Source organism: Macrobrachium rosenbergii, chromosome 46 (genome assembly GCF_040412425.1).
Source record: "Macrobrachium rosenbergii isolate ZJJX-2024 chromosome 46, ASM4041242v1, whole genome shotgun sequence".
NCBI lineage: Eukaryota > Metazoa > Arthropoda > Malacostraca > Decapoda > Palaemonidae > Macrobrachium > Macrobrachium rosenbergii.
In genome coordinates, this window is record NC_089786.1 from 19,866,170 (window position 1) to 19,891,014 (window position 24,845).

A 24,845-nucleotide genomic window follows, 5' to 3' on the forward strand; every position below is an offset into this window, starting at 1 on the left:
CAAATGGATTAGAGTGCATGGGATTTATGAATGGTATACAAAAAATATTTTATGTGCTCAGGACCACTGGCACAATACATATTACCCTATTAGTCCCATAAAGTAGGACATTTCATTCAATGCTTAACCACTTGCATCTCATTAAATGTTAACCCACTTGCAGTGATGAAATTTACCTCTGAAAATGTGAATGCATGCATGAATGAATGTGGAATCTGAGATCAAAGGCCAAGTACTGTAGTGTCATACAAGTGATGAATTAAATGCATTTGATGTTCTAATGTTATTTCCAGAAGCATATGGATTAGAAAAAATATATACTGTACTATTTATCCAAACAGTTGCTGAAGTATACTAACCCAAGAGAAGTTTTGCAATGAAGGCCACTTGATTTCCCTGAATTAGTACTTGGGTCATGCCTTGAGGCTTATTTTCAGCTGGTCCCACACTTGTGCTTGCAGCCACCCCAACTTGTATTTGATGAGCAAACTCATTTTCATCAATACCATACATTGTAGCATTATATACTAATGTAACCTGCAATATGAAAGGCATATAACCTTAATTATTAAATGTTAAGGAAGTTTGGTTGCTTTATCAATGTGGAAATTGAAGTTTAACATGAAAAAGCAGAAAAGCAAGTAAATAATTCTCAAAATTCATATGCCAACTCTCAGAATGAGGTTATTAATATCTGAAACAAAAACACAATCATTTTTATTTCATAAATATAAACCTTTTATTTCACTCAAGTTAGCCAAGAGGTCATTATTTTTTAAAGAAGTTATTTCCTACATAATTCTCCCTCAGCAATACAAGTTATAAGAAAGAGGGAAGAGACATGAATTGTCAAGGTTCCTGCAATATGTGCAAGAAGGGAAGATCTACCATTTTTGCATCCTCTGCTTTGGGCTGTTTATGGCATCCCAACTTTTCACCAAAACTTTATTACCTTAGTGGCTCATTAAACTAAACTAATAATAATAATAATAATAATAATAATAATAATAATAATAATAATAATAATAATAATAATAATAATACAGAAACTTTGGTCCCAGGGATGACCTTAGCTCACAGAGAGGGTGCCATCTCCAACCAACCTCCAATAACTCATAAATCATGGTTCCATCAAGAGAGGATCTTAAACACCACTGAAAATTAATTAGGGGAAATCAAATCTGATACCTTCCACAGAGGCAACTTACTTGGAGATGGAAATAGACATTTGAAGGGAATCTGTCTGACATTCTGAGGACATACTTAAGAGACTTGCATGGATCACTACTAGGTTTTGCAGATATCCCCTTCCAACAGCAACATCCTTACAGGTTTGGACAGGGTATCTGGTGTCCCTGGAGAAGCTGGTGCCTGACACCCATGTTTAGATTTGATCCCTACAGCTTCAGCTTGTCAATTCTCATTAGTCAGCATGGATACTTCAGGATTTTCTAATCCCAGTGACAGATGACACATTGCTGGATCTTCCAGTGGTGGCAACTCGAAGATCATCTCAGGTAAGGAATTCCATTGGTTCTCCCATATCTGAAAAATTTTATGTTCTCAACTGCATGAACTCAGGGCTTGGGGGCCCGTCTCCTCAACCTTGGTCCCAACAGGAACAGCTTGCACATATCAACTTCTCATAGCAAACAGCCATTTTTCTAGGTCTCACAGCATTTGTGGCATCATTGGAGGGAGAGGCATTTGATGTCCAACAACGGCTACTTGAACCAAGGAGGCATCACTTTGAGAGTCACTGTACCAGTTGCCAGCAGATACCCTTGTGCTGGCAATAGAACTGGATGAAAGTCTCATTCCCAGATTTGTTCCATAAGGTTCTCAGTTCTTACTCCTGAACAGATGATGAATATAGACATCTACAGGGCTCTTGGACAGTTACAGAGAACTGCACTTGTTGATGTTTTCAACATCCATGAACTACAAACTGCTGCTTATTTATTCTCCGGTCAGATCACAGGGTCTGAAGATAGACTCAATGGTGCAGTCACAGGACAATTTTGGATATTGCACCTTTCCCTCCCTTTGGCCTAATGAAGCAGGTTTGGGTGGAATTGCGAACAATGTCCAACATCAAAATGATCATTCTTATTCCATTTTGGCATGATATGGTCATCAAGCTCAGTGTTCATCCACTCTCACAGAAACTTCTGTCACAGCCACACTTTAGCTCACTGTTCTTCTACTATGAAAGACACTGAAATAGGCACACTTTCACAAGTTCCACAACTTCTTGGAGTCATAACATCATGTGAAGAGGCTAGCCAGCAAAGATTCAGAGATAGGCTCTTTAGATATCACAGAAGCTGTAACCTTTACACCATGCAAGGCTTCATTAACTAAAGTTTATTACAAGTGATTCAAATTTGTTTGATGTTGTGGGGTCCCTGCTGAGGCCCTCTAAGCATCCGCTGTCCAAAACACCAAGTGACCTACCGCAGACCAGAGTGTTTCCCTAGAAAACAAATCAAAGATGGAAGGCTGAAGCTGTGATTTTCATGTATTTTCAGGAACTTTCAGCATATCAACTGAAAACCAAAACCATTTATAAATGTAAAATGTTTCAAGCTTTCGAACCATTTGTAAATCATGTTTTTATCATAAAAAAATTGATTTAGTCATGAAAATAACATCAAAATATACTAATTAGTGAATATTCCTCTGAAAAAGTCTGCGAATTGCCGAATTTATCGCAAATAATTTGGGAACAAATTCCACAGAAAAATCCACAAATTGGTGAAGCCGCGAATTGCGAGACCGCAAATAGCAGGGGTTGACTACTATGAGCAGATTTCCTGAATGCCCAAAACACGCTGGTAACGTTGCCATACAACAGCTAATTCAGAGAGAAAGCCCTACAGCACCCATCACTCCAAGAACAACAGTAAACCCCACTTCGGGACCAGAGATCTATCACCTCCTTCAGGAATATCCTAAAGTATTTAAAGATGTCTTCCAGCACGACCTAACTAGTCCCACAAAACATCACATCAAGCACCACAGCGTCACCAAGGGCTCCCCAGTCCACGCACGCTTCAGATGCTTAACCCCAGACAAACTAGCCTACGCCAAACAAGTATTCCAGGACATGGAACAGACAGGAATCTGCCAGAAAGTCTACATCCTGTGGGCATCCCCACTCCGCATGGTACCTAAAGCAGACAGTACATGGCGGATTAAACCTACTGAAGACCAATGTGACATCCCTAAACAACCGAGGGTGTGTTTCTACCAATATGTAAATGGAGGAGAAAGTTTTATATGACTTAAAAACCAAGTGTGTCTTCATACCAGTCTGTAAATGAAGAAAGAAGTTTCCTATGACTGGACCAGGGATTTTGAGAGGATGGGAACTCCTGCCTGTTACACTAAGCCAATGAACCTTGCCCTCTTGGCCTGATAATGGGACATGGTAGAAGAATGACAAGGGATGGCTACACCCATTGCAGTGACCTTCAAAAATCCCCTCTTTCCGAGGCTAGGCTTGATAACTGCCAACCATAAAAATTTAGGACTGAGTATGCCGACAAAACCTGTGGAAGTGAGACTGCTTCAGAAGAAACTTTCAAGTTGAAAAAGTTGGGGAAGTCGATGACAAGATCCAGAGATTCACAACCCAATCCTGCTGGGGTCAAAAAGGAGCATTAAAGGTCACCCAGAAGCCTTCCAAAGCTTGAAGCTTCTCCAGCAACTGTCTCAAAAGACCAAATAGTAGAAAGACATACACATCCAAGCCATCTTACAACTGCATCATGGCACAGACTAATCATGAAACTAGATCCAGCAGGGGAGACTTGCATCCAGCTAAGGAGATTAGAACAAAGGAAGTGCAACTCAATAATGTGGCCAACAGATCGAAAAAATGAGTCCTCCATACTTACCACAAGGCTCCGTTTATCTCATGAAAAGAGCACTTCAATAAAAACTTGGTGCACCCTGCTAAGCATATCTGTCACCACATTTCAGGCTAAAGGAACAAGTGAGGCACTATGTCACCATAGCGCCTCACTTGTCACCATAGCGCCTCACTTGTTCCTGTAGCCTGAAATGTGGTGACAGATATGCTTTCTGCCAACATGAAGATCTCCACTACCATCAGGCAAGAGTGACTGACCATGTTCCTTCTGATGTTCAGGCAGTGGTAATGTTTGGTATGACCAGGTGGCTGGTACCATTTATGATGCTACTATAAAGAACAGTGTAGACCTGATTAATAAATAATGTACAGTACAAATTAATAATAACTCCAAGCTTCTGAGTTTTGATGGGGTATCATTATTCACAGGTGCCTATAATAATCCGTTAGAATTTTTGTCTAATACCTTAAGTTTAGAGAACATAGCTGGATACACCATTTTCCAAGAGAATTTTAACAGAAATTATTAAAATGTGTAATACATTGTAAATTTGAATTCAGTACATCTGAATTCAAAGGTAAAATTTTACTCTCAAAATTTTGGTATTGCAATGAGCAACCCTTTATACAGGATCTAGTTGTATGGGGAATTTTTTTTAAAGCAGAGCATTAAACAAAATCATTCCACACAATGTAATAAGGTTCAGGTAGGTTGATGACAGGGAGTGAAAATGCAAATGCTTGGTTTGGTAAATTAAATGAACTGGTCTCATCAATAAAATTCACTATGGAAATGGAAAATGATGATAGTCTACCCTTTTATGGATTGCTGAGTAGTAGTAATGGGTTTGAATACAGTGTACATAAACCCTACCCATATTTCTGCTTATGTACATTTAAAAAAAAAAGCAATAAAATAAAAAAATATGTATTCACATAAATTTTTTAAGAGAGCTGCATATAAATGCACCTGGATGCATCCTGCACAGTTAAAGGGTATTTTGATAGTGCAGTCACTTGTTTGTACGCAAGGAGTTACCCTTCCATGGTCTACCAGAGCTCCATGGTGACCAAACTAATATCAAAGAATTCTCTTTTAGGTTGGTCTCGAGGCCAGGTATTGTGTCGTAGTAATATCCACTATAAGACGTGATGGAGGGTGTAATGGACTTAAGACAAGAGGGCACCATCCCTTATCTTCAGCAAAGCTATGCCCGTGTTGTTTCCATTGTCAAAACCTGCTATAGAAGAAGTAATTAACAGCATGCACAGTCTGTCATACTGTTGATATACAGACCCATACAGGGACCAAGAAGCCATTACTTTTCTTGGTAGACGTAAGTACAGTTTAGTGCGATTACCAGTGCTCCAAAAACTCGGTTTTTTCTCCAATTTCATTAGCAAGAATCATGGAAACATCTAAAATTGCAACTTAAGTGCTTAATTTTATGTTCTGGTTTAAGTTTTAGTTTTAAACTTTTGGAATTAGTAATTAATTTGTTTGTGAAAACCAGAAACACAGCATTTCTTGCTAGCACAAGGGCGGTGCTTACTCATGATCGCGGATCACTATTTTGAAAAGCACAAATTGTTTTAAAGAATTTGTCATTCTAATTAAAGGAAATGTTCTATAATTTACCATTAATATAGAAAATCCTTTCAGATATACAATGTTTACAATAATCTAGGCACTAGCCTGCATCAGATCAAGTGAGAATAATTTAGACTAGATTAATAGTGGATGTTGACTATAGCCTATAACCTAGGATTACATATCCTTAAGTGTGAACTAAATAACCTGGATTAGGTAGTAACCTGGATTAGGTAGTAACCTAAATTAAGGTAAGTAAGACCCTTTTAAGACATATCCTATTATGGGCCTCAGCAGTAGCCTACACTAGACAATGTGCACTTGGATACTGAACCTCGGAGGCCATTGAGCACTCAGACACTAGGATAAATATGGGCGCTTGGAAGTTGGGAGCTTGGAACTTGGGCGCTCGGAACTCAAGTGCTTGGAACCTGGGAGCTCGGAACTTGGGAGCTCAGAAGTTGAGAGCTCAGAATTCAGTAGCTATCAGGAGCTCGGAACTCAGACCCTTGGAACTTGGGCACTCAAAACTGGGAGCTCGGAATTTGGACACTCAGAAGTTGGGAGCTTGGAATTTGGGCACTTGGAAGTTGGGAGCTTGGAACTCGGGAGCTTGGAACTTGGTAGCTGGGAACTTGGGCGCTCTCTGACTCTGTTCAGATTCGGAGAGCAATGATGACAACTACTGACACACCGAAACTGGGAGATATATCTTTACAACAGCTGAGATAAATCTGAAAAAATGCCATTGGCGTCACTAGTCTACACTGTGATCCATAACAAACGATACTTGGATCCCAAAAGTGTCACCGGAGCCTCTTGTCCACACTGGGATCCTTATCTTGTTCACACTGGGATCCGTAAACTGAAAAAGTGCCATCAGCGCCGCTACAGCCAAGGCAAGCACACCTTTATGGATTCCTTTTCAATGGCTGTCAGTCGAGACCTGCGGACAACAAGCTTGACTGAGGGGTAACTATGCGGGGGCAAAACCCTTTCGGACTCCCATGGACCGACAGTAAGCCTCCTCCCAGGTTTAGGGAAGTCTGACAGGGATTGGGTTTATGAGATCCAATAGGGCCAAATAGCCACCTTCTCCACTACACATCCATCAAGACGCCTTTCCAGTGGCTGTCTGCTGATACCTGGAACCGCAACAGGATCAACTGAGGGGGCAACTACCCGTGTGGAGCCCCGCGACCTCCCTTTGACTTCCAGTTTACCTCCTCCCGGGAATTGTGGGGAGTTTGACAGGGACCTTCTGTCTAGGAGCATCGGGGAACAAGTACAGGTAGTGCTCAAGTTATGATAATTCGACTTACGATAATTCGCTTTTACGATGGGGTTAGCAATTAATATCGATACGACAATATTTTGAAAATAAGTATTTTTAAATTTCGCGGGCGACTGGCGCAGGCAACAACGTACAATCAGGCAGCGTACGGTGTACGATACGTTGGCCCGAGAGGCCGGAATAGGTACATTAATTCAATGAGGTTGAATGAGCTGACCTCACTTGCTCTCGTTGTGTCGGAAGTTAAAATAGGTCAGTGTTCATTTGCAATTTTTGTGTTTGTAAATACAGGTAGTGCACGAGTGACGATAATTCGTCTTACGATAATTCGAGTTTACGATGGAGTTAGCAATTAATACCGGTACGACAATATTTAGAAAATATTTTTAAATTTCGAGAGGGTACAGGCAACAGCGTACACTACAGTTGCCGTAGAATCAGGCAGCAAGGGAGACCAACTTACAATAGACCAACTTCTTTTTCTCAATCTCTTTATTCCATCTTCTAGTTAAAAAAGTAAGAGAATGATAAAAGTATTGTTAGTAACCTTATACTCTTGCGAAAATGCGTGCAGCCATAAACAACCGAACAAGACTTTGTTGTTTTGCTAATAACCAAATCAGATAACAACTGTTTTGCTTGTATTTCAACCATCATACGGTTAAACAATTATCGTAGTTATGTTAAGAATGACGTTAAGTACTGATATGTTTTTACACTACCCTTATCCGCTTTGGAGAAAAGATCGGCAAGGAAATATACTGCTAAAGTAAATTTAAGCTGCAAGTTGTAGTTGAAGCTGAGAAAAGAATGTTCAAGCTGCTAATGACTATAAATTATCGTGCATTGGCAACATGGATGAAACTTGACAGCAAATAAAATTGCAAAGTATTTCAATCAAAACTACTGAGCATGAAAGAACACATATTACTGCTGTTTTCACGCCGATAAAAGATAAATACAAAAAGCTCGTAGTATGAAGATGAAATCAAGAGAAAATAGCGAAAGGAATCTTGATTTTTTTTTTTTTTACACAAAACAAACGGCCAGCCGGCAGCCGCCAACGTCATCTATTAACCCTTTAACGCCGAAGCCCTATTTTCAAAAACGTCCCCCGTATGCGGCCCTCCGAGAGGTAGCGCCAAAGCGGAAAAAAAGTTTTTAAAAAAATCACAGCGCTTAGTTTTCAAGATTAAGAGTTCATTTTGGCTCCTTTTTTCTCATTGCCTGAAGTTTACTATGCAACCATCAGAAATAAAAAAAATATCATTATCATATATAAATATTGGAATATATGACAGCGAAAAAAAACTCGTATATAATTGTATACAAATCGCTGTAAGGAAAAAACGTTTGAAGCTAATGAGTTAATTTTTTTAGTTGTATTGTACACTAAATTGCGATGATTTTGGTATATAACAGATTGTAAAACGATTAAAGCAACACAGAGAAAATATTATCACAAAATGATGCATGAATTAATAACGAATGGACGTAATAAAAAGTTTTTTTCAAAAATTCACCAAAAATCAAAATATTGTGCTAGAGACTTTCCAATTGTGCCAAAATGAAGGAAATTGATTGAATATTACTAGGCTGTAAGTTTTTTAGCTTACAATTGCATTTTTTAACCATTTCGATCGAGTTAAAGTTGACCGAAGGTTGATTTTTTTCTATTTATCGTTATTTCGATGTAAATATAAAACAACTGTGAAGAGCTAAAGGAATGATATATTTTTTGTTGTATTCTACATGAAATTGCGCACATTTTGATGTATAACACTTTATGTAACGAATAATATGAAATGGCGAAAAAATTACGGCAAGCTGACGCAAGAAATGACAGGATTTTCAGCGGAGTACGCGCGCGCAGAGTGAAGGAAAATTTTTTTTTCAAAAATTCACCAAAAATCTACAAATTGTGCTAGAGACTTTCCGTTTGTTGCAAAATGAAGGTAAATGATTGATTGTTACTCGAATGTAATAATTATGGCTTACGGATGCGTTTTTCGATCATTTCGGTTGAGTCAAAGTTGACCAAATGTTAAAATTTTGTCAGTTATCGTGATTTAGTGAAAATATTAAAAAACTGTGAAGAGCTAAAGGAATGACATATTTTTGGTTGTATTCTACATGAAATTGCGCACATTTTGATGTATAACACTTTATGTAACGAATAATATGAAATGGCGAAAAAATTACGGCAAGCTGACGCAAGAAATGACAGGATTTTCAGCGGAGTCCGCACGCGCGGAGCGAAGGAAAATTTTTTTTTTTCAAAAATTCACCAAAAATCTAAATAATGTGCTAGAGACTTTCCGTTTGTTGCAAAATGAAGGTAAATGATTGATTGTTACTCGAATGTAATAATTATGGCTTACGGATGCGTTTTTCGATCATTTCGGTCGAATCAAAGTTGACCGAATGTTAAAATTTTGTCAGTTATCGTGATTTCGGCGAAATATTAAAAAACTGTGAAGAGCTAAAGGAATGACATATTTTTTGTTGTATTCTACATGAAATTGCGCACATTTTGATGTATAACACTTTATGTAACGAATAATATGAAACGGCGAAAAAATACGGCAAGCTGACGCAAGAAATGACAGGATTTTCAGCGGAGTACGCGCGCGCGGAGCAAAGGAAAAATTTTAGTTTTTTCAAAAATTCACCAAAAATCTAAATAATGTGCAAGAGACTTTCCATTTGTTGCAAAATGAAGGTAAATGATTGATTGTTACTCGAATGTAATAATTATGGCTTACGGATGCGTTTTTCGATCATTTCGGTCGAATCAAAGTTGACCGAATGTTAAAATTTTGTCAGTTATCGTGATTTTGATGTAAATATTAAAACACTGTGAAGAGCTAAAGGAATGATATATTTTTTGTTGTATTCTACATGGAATTGCGCACATTTTGATGTATAACACTTTATGTAACGAATAATATGAAACGGCAAAAAAATTACGGCAAGCTGACGCAAGAAATGACAGGATTTTCAGCGGAGTTCGCGCATGCGGAGCGGAGGAAAATTTTTTTTTCAAAAATTCACCAAAATTCTAAATATTGTGCTAGAGACTTTCCGTTTGTTGCAAAATGAAGGTAAATGATTGATTGTTACTCGAATGTAATAATTATGGCTTACGGATGCGTTTTTCAATCATTTCGGTCGAGTCAAAGTTGACCAAATGTTAAAATTCACTTTGGTTGCTGGGTCCTTCTCCAGCATCCCAGTCTAAATCTCGCCTCACACGCTCACTTCCGACAGGCAGTATGCGCCTTTCACGGTCCTGACGCCTTTGTGACATATCTACAAACGTCCTGTTGCAGCACGAATATGCAAACACTCGCCAAAGTTCTGCAAAACATGTCTGCGTCAAAATATCACTCCCGCAAGGTCCGACGCTGATGCTATCTGGCATGAGTAGGAGGGAATTCGCGCATGCACATCTGGGTAATACTCAAAAACAACACAACACCTGGATCCGTGAACTCCCAACATCCGCCAAGGCACGTGATTTGAAATCTTCCGCAAACTAGGCCTATAATTATTTTTCCGCGAATATTTAAAAAAAGCATTTTCAGTCGACGTTTGCAACGTCCACTCGGCATTCGACAGACAATTTTTGACGACGTTTAAAATGTCCAACAGGCGTTTAAGGGTTAACGAAAAAAATGGCTAAATTAATTTCACAACAAGACATATTTAAGTTATATTTCGACTTAAAAACACTTCATATAACGAAAAATATATATGTCCCTTATAAATAAAGTATCGAGAGATTCATTTACGCTAACTAGAAGCAAGAAATACCCTCTGAACCGAGTTAAATGTGGCGAAATAAAAACCGCGTGATTGATTCCCAAACCAAAACATTTGATCGCTATGATCGGAATTTATAATGCAAAAGCAATATAAGAATATTTACGATTGGATAAAGTGTAGTAAAGCATAACTTTTTAAAAGATCCATCAAAAAGATGCACATTCGTTATTTTGATGTTTGTATAATACGGTGTTATGTGAAAATAGAGTACAGTATAATGTAGGCTAGGCTACCGTATATGATACACGAAAGTGCAGGCTAGGCCTTGCTTGTTATTCAGTCTCTCTTTATACTGACTTATCATGTCAATCTGCATTGAACCTGCAGAATTAGCTGACACTAATAATTACTATACCATATACGTATAAAGTATACTGTGTAGTCTACGCTAGGCTACCATATATGTATAGATGGTACTGATTACCCTAGTGTAGGCTAGGCCATATTCGAGTTACGGTTTTTTCAACAAACAATGGGTTTTTTGGAACCTAACCCCATCGTAAATAGGGGAATACCTGTAGTCACCTCCTCCACTGCACTACATTTCACTATAACAAGGTTAACATCTGTTAATCAAGACACAAGACTGGCAAAGGTATGGAAAGGGAAGCAAGGGAGCAAATAGCAGGAGCAAATGGTAAGATGGCTAGTAGGAGAGAATTGGTGCCACAGAGCTAGCACTGGCGCCGAGCGCATGAGAGTGCTGGGGGTGAAGCTGGCGCCCGAGATCAGTGCCAGCAAGGTAGTAGTAGGTTTGTAGCATGAGCTGGTTCTCGGCTGTCGAGAATGTCAACTCGTAGCCACCAACAAAAACCAGGAAGCATAGGTCTGGTAAATAAATCATAACTGCAAAAGTTACAGGCCTAATGAAATGGCAAAATACCCAAGACCTACTTTCAAGGCTATTATCGGTGGCTTGCGCGAAGCATATAGCTGATAAACAATACATAAATAACAAAATTATGGCCTAATGAAAGATAATAATGCAATGTCATAAGGCAAAACCATTATCGGCATCTCACCAGTAGCCTATGGTCGGTAAACAATTCATGAATTGCAAAAGCTAATGCCTAATGAAAAGGACTAACATACACGATTACTTTATAACGGAATGCCGTAACATACGAGAATTACTTTTAAGGCAAAACTATTATCTATGGCTCGCTAGTAGATTAATGCCGTAAAACAATTCATAAATTGCAAAGGATATGGCCTAATGAAAAGCCTAACATAGACCAATTACTTTATAATGGAGTTTCTAGACCAATTACTTTCTAGACCAATTACTTTACAATGGAGTGTCCTAACACTCAAAAATTACTTTTAAAAACAAAACTATTATTGCCGGCTCGCTAGTAGTTTATAGCCGGAAAACAATTCATCAATTGCCAATGTTATGGCCTAATGAAAATGCATAACAAAAACTTACTTTTATAATGACATAATATAACACCCGAGCATTACTTTTAAGGCAAAACTATTATCAGCGCCGCCAGAAGCCTAACCAGTAAACATACCATCAATGCATATGGCGTCATTTACCAGCGGCTTGATGATGACTGAATCAATGTAAAACAAAATAAGAAAAAAAGTCATCCTGAAAGATTTCAGCTTGAAGGCTACAATATACGCGTTCCAATGGTTGATTTAAAAAATCCTCCATCGGAATCCTGTAAAACAACCTGAAAATAATGAAAAAAGCTGCTGCCATGCCAGACCAGGTGGTGCCACCATGGATGGCAAGAAACGAATGAGAATTGTTTGCTAGGTCGTTCCAATATTCCGTTAGTGGGACGGGCTGATCGCCCACGCAAACTATATTGAAGCACTACCTGCAAAATTTTCAATCTAAGCTGCCATTCAAGTAGAAACTATGGCTATGTAATTACTTGGTAAGTTACTTATATAAAATACTGTATTTGCTAAAACTTTTATAAAAAAAAAAACTCAAGGCAGTCACATTTGCAGTTCCTCTAGAGACATATAAGAAGCCTGACTTGAGCATATGATAGCCTACAGCGGTATGGCCCCTGGGGATCTGTTCCATATGAAAAGGGTTCATCTTCTGAACAATAATAATAATTGTTATAATAACTATAAAAATAAGTAGATAAATTCATGCTTGCAGCCTGATGGAGAGAAATGCCACCTTAGTTTTTTTTTCCAGGCATGTTTCAGATATAAACATTAGGTCATAGTTTAATGATACTGAAGATGAAGAAAATTTGTCACAAAACTTCAAGCATTTGAATACAACACCTTATATTTCTTTTTACTGATATGACTTGCCAGCCTGTGTTCAATTTAACTTCAAAAAAAGAACTGAAAACACAGAAGCCATATTCTAAAACATGAGAAAGTTATTCATGGCAAAATTAACAGAGCTAAGATCAGTAACCTTAGCAGCATTATACACTGAAGAAACAGGAAAGGCAGCATTATACACTGACAGAAACAGGAAAGGTCATCATAAAATGTTATGAAAAAACAACAGGCCTACATGGTGGATCTAGTACACCTTGTATGGTAAAAATAGACTTCCATAAGTTACACATCAAATGGGGGAGGATAGTAATGATGGATCTTAAATTAGAAAGTAAGAAAGATAGCAGTGACACTTTAAGTATATAATAAGGCATTTTCCTGACAATCCACTAAGCAACTTTGTCCCTCTCGTCAGCCTATCTAGCACACAGGGAAAAAAACATGAAATGGTAAAAGTAAAGGAACAAGAGTTCAAATGGCACACCTCAGTGTCTGAGGATATGATTCTTGGTCATCACCTAGCATAAGCTTTTCATAAAACCCTTTTCTCTTCTAGGCTCTTAGTAGTCTATGCATTGAAAAATATATGTACCACCCTTCACAAAATCTGTCCACAATTTGTATTTCTCTATGCCACAACCAATTGTTTTTATTATTACTCCTTTATATCTAATCTCCAATGTACAACATACATTCGCTCTACCCTACTCCAGGTTTTTAACTTAGCTATGTCTATATGCAAAGAATGCACAACAAATACACACAAACCTAAATATTTGATCATTCAAAAGACAGCAAAATGGTATCATGCAGGCCAAAGATAAAAAAAAATTATATAGGCATACCAACTGACCTTTTTATTGCCAGTTCTTTTAGCAACCACAATTTCTATTGGATCCAATTTTCCTTTTCTAATGATGGGAACAGCCCCTTCTCTAGTGATCCTCACTGCTGGAGACATCTTTCCTAACATCCGGGAGAATACCTCATCCCACCGCAGAGTTTCTTTAAAACCCTCTTTCTTGTTAACAACTGCTTCATGTAGCAAAGGGTTAAGAGTAACATTTCTGTAAAAAAAAATAATGCAAAATTTTAAATTATTCTGTAGTCAATACAAATATTTTACTTACTTATGCCATATTGTACAATAGGTGCAAATAACAAGTAAATTGGTGGTTATTAGTGGGAGAGAACCATCCTGCTAAAGGAGAACTCCACTTCACTTGCCACATCCAATTTATTTGAAAGCTTCCACTATGTAGTACAGGTGTGAGAAAATCAGAGAAGTTAGTGGGATACACTCCCCCTGAACATACAAAAAATATTTAAAATTTTGCATACTTCCATAATAAAAATTAATCTTTTATACAATTTATTTTTTCCAAATGATTAAGAGCAAAGTAAGACTCAGAACTTTGACCATTTCATCTAACTAGTGATCAATTACATATGTAGTATCAATACAGTATATATGACTTCTTTCATAACCCTTTGTAAGTTAGGAGGAATCATTACTGATCCAGACTAACTGGGGTAGAGGGGGTGGGGCTTTGTTCTAATATACTGATTAACCAGACTTCCCAAAGATTTTTACCCATGAGTAATAACAAATAGTTTAATTAGACAAGTGGTTTAACTTTCTTAAGTCTCACAGTGCTGGCCCAAGGGGTCTGATCTTAATTTTATAGACCTTTCAATTATAATACTTGGTATCATTTAATAAATTACATTTCTTTAAATATTTGTTTCCCAGACTTGATATTCCCAGCTGGTTGAAAAAAGGGCAGACATTATTACTATTATATTATTATACAGAAGATGAAACCTGTTCATATGGAACAAGCCCACAGAGGCCACTGATTTGAAGCTCAAGCTTCCAAAGAATATGGTGTTCATTAGGAAGAAGAGGAGGTAAAGGGAAATACATAAAGAAGAGCTCCCACTTATTAAAAACAAAATATAAATTAATAGATAAAAAAATATTGAAAGGCAAGGATAATAGTATTTGGGTAGTAACACACTGCATCTTCGCTTGAACTTCTGAAGTTCCAATTGCACGACATCCTCTGGGAGGCTGTTCCACAGTCCAACAGTGTGAGGAATAAAGGACCTCTGGAACTGAGGAGTTCGACAGCGAGGCACATTTACTTACTGCATATTGGTGCTAATGTTCAGCGAATCTGGTTGCCCCTGGCAGATACAGGGGATCTGGGATCAATTGTGAATGCGAAAGATCTCTGTAGAAATACAACTTATGAAAAAGTGACAAACAAGAGACCATCTGTCAATGGCCCAAGTCATAACTACTACTACTAGGAAACAGAAACCTATCACCACAAACCACTCTATCTTGGCAGATACAGGGGATCTGGGATCAATCTAAAAGAGATAAATCTCTGACAGAAGTAGACATACACTCCAGAGAACAGTATTCTAGTACAGGAAGCACAACCTACCTAAAACAGGTTACACTGATTTTATCACTGTTATAAATTAGATGTGTCAAAAGTTACACCTAGAATACTTAAAGCTTCAGACTCATTCAGCAAAGTCCCATCCACCTGAAGGTGAGGATGGGGTGGGAAATCTGTACGAGCTCTGCTAATCCACAGTGTTTTTGTTTTACTGGAGTTCAGCCTCATACCCTGCTGACTACACCATTGCCTGATCTGGTCCATGTCCTGACTGAGGCTGAGGTCAGCTTCATTTCTCATAAGTAGAGACTACTACACACGCAAGTGTTGCATCATCGGCATACAAAACAATCTTGTTTTCCAGGCCAACAACTATATCACTTGTATACACTAAAAATAACAGTGGACCAAGAACATTACCCTGTGGAACTTCAGACAAAACAGGTCTTGAACTGCAACTCACAGCTGCCTACCTGTACAGAAATCTTGAAGTAATCCAAAAACATATCCACCCACTCCAAGATTCTGAAGTTTATAAATAAGTGCCTTGTGATTTACTAAATCGAAAGCAGCACTAAAATCTCTTTGAATTACTCTACACTCAAAACCACTATCCAGGTTCCCTTGCAAATGGCAAGTCAAGTCTAACAGAGCATTGCAGGTCCTTAACTGATTCCTATATGCATATTGACTATCAGCTAATAATCCTCTAGATTCTACGTAACTTATATAGTGGCTTAAAAATAAGTTTTTCAGCATCTTTGGAGAGCACAGGGAGAATAGAGATTGGCCTGTAGTTGCTGCAGTCTGCAGATATGCCACTCTTTGGAACAGGCACTGTATTACTAAGCTTGTGCTTATCCTCAAAGATTCTATGTCGACATAAAAATCTATAGAATCTTGGGAGACAACACACTAGAAACTTTCTTAAAAATCAAAGGGAAGAAACCATCAAGATCTTCTCCACCCCAGGTATCAAGCTTACAAGTATCAGGGAGAGGGACATCCTCAGCTGACTGCTTAGCTTCAAAAACTCAATGAAGCAGTTTAGCCTTTTCCCTAGGGCCAGTAACAAATCTACCATCATCTGTTAGTAGTGGTGGAATGCAAGACAAGCCTGACCCAGAGATAGATGATTCCAATTTGGTCTTTCAAGTCAAGTGGGTTAATTATTCTATAGGTAAAAAAGTGTGATCAAATCAAAGAGGTAAAATGAATTCACTAAGGCGCTCCTTTAGAAAAGAACACCACAATCCAACTGCTTTAATTTGCTATCAGATTCATTATTCTATATACCCTAAGATCTATTAAAGATGGCGAGTTTTAGAACCATTAAAAAATCACTGACAGAAATTGGCACACTTGATCTGGCCACAGCAATTTCAGTCTTGGCTGCTTTATTTACATCCTTATTTCCCTCAGTGCCTAATTGAACAGATACAAGTTATTTCATTACTTACATGAGTTTCATAAAATTTTTGGAATGGGAATAATGTTAGACAAAACTGAATTTCTCTTATCCAAAAAAATGATTTCTTATTAAAAAAAATTGTCTTTAAAATAAAACCATGTTCTACAAACCCATTATTCATTAAATAGCCTTTATTCCATGCAAAAAGATCCATACACAACAACTTGAAAGATCTTGCAATAGGAAAAATCCCATTGTGCATGTCCAACTCACGCTCCAAAGCCCGGAAGGTCATTCCTCCATGTCAACCTTCATTTTAAAGTGTGTGAAGAGAAGATGAGGGCACTGGAAATTTAAGATTCACTTGTGGGAAAATGCTTGATTGACAAAACATAATTTATTTTTACGAGCCCATTACTAAAAGACTCAGTCTTGGCTAAGAACTCCTGGGCATATGAAAGACTTAATGAAGACCAATTGTTGGAATGAAAGACTTCACCTAATAGAGAATGGAGCTCACTGACATGCTTGGAGTAGGCAAAAGCAAGTAGAAATGCTGTCCTGAAGGTAATACCCAACAAAGAAGCATCTGCCAGGGGCTTGTAAGACAGTCTAGGTCAACTCCCAACCTGAGAGGTAAAATGGTAACCTGTGGAACTGAATAAACAGAATGATGAAACAGGTTGGAAATGTTCTTCTCAATCCCTATGCCTAAGCAATACTGGAGGAAGGCTGAATAAAGGGTGAAGCAACAGCACACACACACACACAGAGAGAGAGAGAGAGAGAGAGAGAGAGAGAGAGAGAGAGAGAGAGAGAGAGAGAGAGAGAGAGCTTCTTAATGTTCCTAAGGTAAATGAGGAAGTGTTAGTTATAATGGGAACATAGGCTTTGAGTGGAAAAGAACCCAGTTCCTCACAAGCAATGAACTGTGCCCACTTCTGTTTGTGGTTCCGGAGTGGACGCGTCATCGTTGTGGGACCTCTCTAGACGGCGGTGGAACGACGGCCGCCTGGATCAAACGTCCACAATACAACCCCACTGCCAAGACAAGGGAGGGGAGAAGAGGAGGAGTGGCTCCCCAATGCTCCGCAGGGTACCGCGCCTGGGGTGGCGCCCGCAACTGGATCTCCAGTTTTTCTCTGAAGGGATATGGTAACCCGGCTACTATATCCCTACAATTAATCTAGCCGGTGACATAGAATTAAACCCAGGCCCCTACACATGTCCCATCTGCAGCACCACGAGTCACAGCTTCTCGCGCCGGGGTGGATCAGTCCACTGCAACTGTGTGGTGGGTGGGTACACCTTTGGTGCACCACACTGAGAACACTAAAAGACTACAATGTACATTGGAAGTGCATCATATGCCGTAACACACACACAAACAAACAATAACAATACACAACAAGCACTTCCTATCAACAAAACACCAACCAACCAACACCACACAGATCACCATCTCCCACATCTACCACACTTTACTCCAATCCCAGAACACCATCACCCATTCCTACAAATCAAACATCCCCACAAACCCCAACACCCCATAGCACACACTCACCTAACGCCCACAGAAATGCACCACTAAATACACGCACTCACACACTTAGACATAATCGCCGCAACATAAACATCTTACAATTAACCCTTTCATATCTGTATAGTTATCACATCACTGAGGGTACATGAGCCCCGATGTGTCTGGGAGCGCTCGACAGTGCGAAAAAATAATTATTTCAAAAATTCAGCAAAAATAGAAATTTTATGCCAACAATGTTCATTTTGCTGTCCTTTTTTTTCTAAATGTTTATATTTTATGGTGGAATAGTCAGAATAAGAGTCCCAGCCCTCTAAATACGAAAAAATGTGAGTTATTTAACGAAAAAAAAAAATTCTTTACTTATTTTTATATTTTCGTTCGTAACCCAAAAACTATGAAAGTCAGACGAATGAATTATTTTTTATGAGAAAGCCAATAAAATTCCCTAAATATTGACATAGAAAACAATGGAAAACGAATAAGTCCAGTTGGTGAAAAAATTGATAGAAAAGATGGTGAGAAACAGAGCGCTCTGCCCGGCCTATGGTGAGAATTATCGCTAGAAAATATTTTTTTTGAAGAGCCCTATCTCGGTTATTTTTCATAGAAATTACTTTGTAAATATACGAAGAAGTAGAGGAAAAGTTGAAGAATAAAGGGAAAGTTAAGAAAAATGGCTTTGGTAACGGCAACAGTTTCATTTTGACGTTATAAATTGATCGAAACGAAAAAAAAAGTTACCGTTGTCAACATTATTGTTTGTAGCTCAAAAACTATAACAGTTAGGCGAATGAATTATTTTTTATGAGAAAGCCAAGAAAATTCTCTAAATATCGACATATAAAACAATGAAAAACGAATAAGTCCAGTTGGTGAAAAATTGATAGAAAAGTGGGTAAGAAACAGAGCGCTGCCAGGCATACGGTGAGAATTATCGCTAGACATTTTTTTGAAGAGCCCTACCTCGGATTTTTCATAGAAATTACTTTGTAAATATACAAAAATGTAGAGGAAAGGTTGAGGAATAAAGTGAGAGTCAAGAAAAATGGCTTTGGTAACAGCAACAGTTTCATTTTGATGTTATAAGCTGTTCGAAACGAAAAAAAATGTTACCGTTGTCAACATTATCGTTTGTAGCTCAAAAGCTATAACAGTTAGGTGAATGAATTATTTTTATGAGAAAGCCAACAAAATTCTCTAAATATCGATATATATGATAATGAAAAATGAGATTCAGAGCCCTGCCTAAAATCCAGACGTCTCTTATGTGATGCACTAACGAATTTCCGCTAGCTTTACCGTAAAAACTTTGCGAAAGCATGTTGGAAACTGTTCTCGATTGGCGTCGCTGTATGTAAACAGCCACGTGTGTTTACCCAACCTCGTGACGCATGGTCTCTGACAGAAGTGTGGCCTGCCAGGCCTGCGTGGGTGCGATCAGCTGATGTCATTGTGAGAATTTTACTACGCCATAGATTTGCGCATGCACAGTAGAGGAACTAAAAAATTTATAGAAAATAGAGGATACCAAACAGAGTGTTTCCAATACAGTAATGTAATCCTACATTTTATAAAAAAAAAATGTAAGATACGAGAGAGAAACATGGGTAGGATCAGCTGATTTCATTGTGAGAAATTTACTATGACAGGGAATTGCGCATGCGCAGTATAGGGACTGCTTGCCTGGCGTATCGATGCCTGAGTTACACGGTCCAAGGTATGCTTTAGCCTATGGAAACCACCAACTGTCCGAAAATAAAAAAATTTACCCCTACCACACGTACGAAAAATGTCGGTAAATTTTACGTAAAATTACGTCAGTCAGAAAAGAAGGGGGGTAGGGGTTGTTGCGTAATATGACGTCAATTGGACAGGAATGGGTTAAACATTGACGGCATTCGCAACAAACACATTGAACTAAAACATTTCATGCACAAACAAAAGATCCACATAGCCATCATTCAAGAAACAAAACTGAAACACACACATAAAACACCCAACATACCAAATTACACAGCCATCAGACAAGACAGACAACATGGTGATGGCGGAGGCCTCATCACATACATACAACATAACATATCCTACATTGAAAAAACGCAGCACATCAGAACACACAGAAGTAGACAGACATACAGAACTACAAGCATTTAATATCAAAATAGGGCACAATAAACAAATCACAATCATCAACACATACATCCCTCCAGAATATTCACCGGGTTTACCAGCAAACTTCACAATTAGACTGCAGGCGTTGAATACCCTCCCAGATATACTTCTGGGAGGAGATTTCAATGTCAAACACACAGACTGGTACGCCCACCAAGACATCACACAAAGAGGCACAGACATCTCAACACAATTAGACCAGCTATACATACTACACAACATAGATATGCACACACACATACCACACCAAGCCAACTTTAGTCTCACTTCCCCAGACATAACATTTTGCTCACCCAACATAGCACCATCAATCACATGGAAAACACAAACAGACCTATCATCAGACCACCTTCCTATTTTAATAACACTCCGAACCACACATGACACTTTCTCACACACAAGACACACCATCCCTAACTACAAGCGCGCTGCCTGGGATGAGTACTTGGAAACCACTGAGGCTCATTTTCAGGAGTTAAACCGCACACACATAACATCATCACAGACACTAAACAATACAACAATACAATTCAACGACATAATAAACAATGCAGACAAAAGAAACGTTCCTAAAGGCAACAGAAAACACTAAAACCCAAACTTCACGCCTGACATAAACAGACTCATAACAGAACGAAACAATTTAAGAAATACACCAACCCCACACACACAAATTACAACAAATCGCATACATGATTTAAACACAGAAATAAACACCAAATTAACTCAAAAACAGACAGAGAACTGGCAAACTTTTCAAGGTACACTAGACTACAGAACCAACCCATCCAAACTACACAAAACTATCAACAGTCTCATCAATTCAAACAGTGGGAATACCCAAAGTCACGCCTCAATCACCACATCTGACAAGATCCCTTCACGCAAACAACAAGCCAACATCTTAATAAACCACTACGCAAAAATCAGCCACCTACGCAAATACAAAGAAGACAGACACATCTACAGACGCAAACAACAGTTCCCATTAGATTACACAGTAATACTAGCCACAACAGAAGACACTGCTAGAATCATTAAACAACTTAAAAACTCTGCAGCCATGGGCATCGATAACATTTCAAACATTCATTTAAAACATCTAGGTCCCCATGGCACACAAACACTGACAAACATAGCCAATTATTCATACGCACACTGCATTATACCACACATTTGGAAACTGGGGAAAATAATAGCACTTCTAAAACCAAACAAAACACCTACACAAGCAGCTTCATACAGACCTATAACTTTACTCTGCACACCATCAAAAGTAGTAGAAACGCCTCATCTTCGCAAAAACCACACCACACATACCACTGTCACCCACTCAACATGGCTACAGACCACACCACTCCACAACAACACTACTCACCAACCTTACACAAAAATACAAGATGGCATTAACTCCAGACGCCCACCACAAAGAACACTGCTAATCACAATAGACATAAGTAAAGCCTTTGACGCCATCTCTAGACCACTTCTCATCAACAAAGTTTACAACACCACACTACACAACAACACCAAACGCTGGCTCGCCAATTACTTAACAGACAGACAAGCATTTGTACACTACAATGGCGAGTCATCCAAAATCAGAAACTTCCCGAACGGCATCCCACAAGGCTTCGTCCTAAGCCCAACACTTTTTAACCTATTCATGCATGACATACCAACACCACCTAACAACATATACATCTCCTCATATGCAGACGATCTAACAATCATATCAATACATGCAGAAAAAAACCTATGCTCCACACAAGTACAGACTTACATAATACAACTTGAAAACTGGCTCACACAAAACAGATTACAGGTAGCACCAACAAAATCCACAAGTACACTACTCACTAGTCACAACAAAGAACATCAGTACAGACCTACAGCAACGCTGAACAATACCACAATTCCACACACACACGAAACAAAAATCCTAGGAGTCACATACAACACTTCAATGTCATTTGCTCCACATGTCAGTAACATCATCAAGAAATGCAGACCTAGACTAAATGCACTAAGATCACTAACAGGCACAACATTTGGACAACAAAAAGAAACGCTCATCACAGTATACAAACAATACATCCGCTCCATAATAAACTACGCCAGCCCAGCCTGGCACCCTGCCATATCCTTGGCAGTACACAATCCACACCAATAGAACACTTACACGCCAAAACCAAGATTCTCACCATCAGGCAACACTTAGACATGAGAGGCACACAATTCTTGGCATCGGTCATAAACAACACAAACAGCCCATGCTATTACCTTCACGACCACCCTCCAACACACAGGCAAATAGCGAATACACCACACAGACACTATACAAATATCTTGAATTCTATACCACCACCCACAAACATCACACAAAACAAAAAGCACATCCATACTCACCTCACCAGACAAGCACTTAATAACCTTCCCAACAACAAAATACTCGCACCCCATCCAACATAAGCAGCACAGAAACACAGCTCTCAAGATTGGAGAAAGTACACCTGACTCGACTTCGCTGTGGTCATCACCAATCACTAAACACCTACAAACACCGCATAGACAACACCCAAACAGACATATGTCCACTCTGCCAAGTTAGTCCCCACACAATTACACATCTCTTAGTAGATTGCCCCTAACTTGGCAGCCCTTAGACAACAACACAACATCCACACTACCACACAGTTATGGTCAGATCCAGTAAGCGTGGTGTCCTTCTTGCGCGGTGCAGGCTTCCTGGCATAACAGAGTCTGGGGAACCACAACAACAACAACAACTTCTGTTTGTAAAGGGAAGTGTTAGAGGACCCGCAAGGGGTCGTGAATAGCTGTTGCTGAAATTTCCAAAAACCATTCTCTCTGAGAATATGCATCTCTGCAAATGCTGCTTGATACTGTTGCAGAGAACAGTACAGTGGTCCCCTAAACTTGCCAAAGAGCCTGCCAAACATTCAAATGAAAGAACTATGCTTACAAAAAGATCTAGTGAGCCCTGCTGAGAGCATCTGCCTAGAAGTCACAGACTTTCCTTTCACATATGAATCCAACATCAACACCTCTTGTTTGAAGTGCCCAAGAATATCAGTGGTTCAAATTCAGGTGATACCAACAGAGTCTGTTGATCCTGATATTATCAAATATCATGAAAGATATCCTCTGTGGTCATGATTCAATGGAAGGAACATCAAGGAAACCTTTGACGGAACATCAATGAAACCTTTCAGCATGCAGCTAACTGCAATTGGGGGAAGCAAATGTTGAAGCAACTGCAAGAAACCAGTTCCTCTGTCACCAGATGACCTAGTAACATCAGCCAAGACTTGGCTGTAGATTGAGGATGATGAAGAAACTCCTGGATAGTGACCTAAAGGAGATGAAAGAAATGGTCTTCAGAAAAATGGTCAAAAGCCATAGGGTCATGCAACTTAAAAAAAATTAAGTTCTGCCAAAAACATCAAGCCAGGCAGATTTTGGAAGACAGCATCCTTCTTCTTCATCACATCTGACATTATGTAGTACGTATAGCAAATATGAATAACCCAAGCCATCAAGTGTGCTGATACCACTAAGAATCCACTCCTGTCAGTTCAACAATCCCAAGCTCTCTCTAAAGAATCTTTGACGTGTCCATTTCCACAGTCATCCAGCAGGTCAAACAATGCATAAAGGAAGCAGGGCACCCATTGCAATGGCCTCCATGACAAACGAAAGGCAGTTTAGCCTGTGAAAAAGAACCCTGGATTTGATGAGCGAATCATGTGGAGGTCATAAAACCTGCTGAAACTTTGTTTATATATATATATATATATATATATATATATATATATATATATATATATATATATATATATATATATATATATATATAATATATATATATAATATATATATAATATATATATATATATATATATATATATATATATATATATATATATATATATATATATATATATATATATATATATATATATATATATATATATATATATATATATATATATATATATATATATATATATATATATATATATATATATATATATATATATATATATATATATATATATATATGATTATTATCACTTTTAATACGTGATTCATTTATCACACATTACCACAGGTGAAAAATAAGAACGGGTGTAGGTCCTGACCGGTTTTCACTTTATTTCCAAGCCATTGACGAAGGACTGATACAGAGTGTGAGAAGTCACAAATATATATACTACAAGAACAGTACTGACGAACATACACAACCGTTAGAGGCTCCATATCCCCACTCAGGCCGGTGTCGAGGTAGGAGTGGCCTTTAAAACTCATTTGGCTAAAAATCACAATAGACTCTCAGGGGACATTGCTGATAAACAGACCATACCCCACCTCAGATCCACACCTGACAGGTGTCATGGAGTATGAGTTTGGAAACTCATTAACATTA

General features: G+C 38.5%; 1 protein-coding gene across 3 annotated transcripts in view; it reads right to left on the reverse strand.

Annotated features, from left to right (window-relative positions):
• eIF2D (eukaryotic translation initiation factor 2D) overlaps nt 1-24,845 on the reverse strand; it is a 192,550-nt gene that overhangs the window by 8,377 nt on the left and 159,328 nt on the right. For all 3 annotated transcript variants that reach the window (XM_067089626.1, XM_067089625.1, XM_067089628.1), the window contains exons 11-12: nt 13,709-13,922; nt 360-537 (exon numbers count right to left, since the gene is read on the reverse strand). In XM_067089626.1, the coding sequence (XP_066945727.1) occupies nt 360-537; nt 13,709-13,922 (392 nt within the window). The remainder of the gene's footprint in view (nt 1-359; nt 538-13,708; nt 13,923-24,845) is intronic.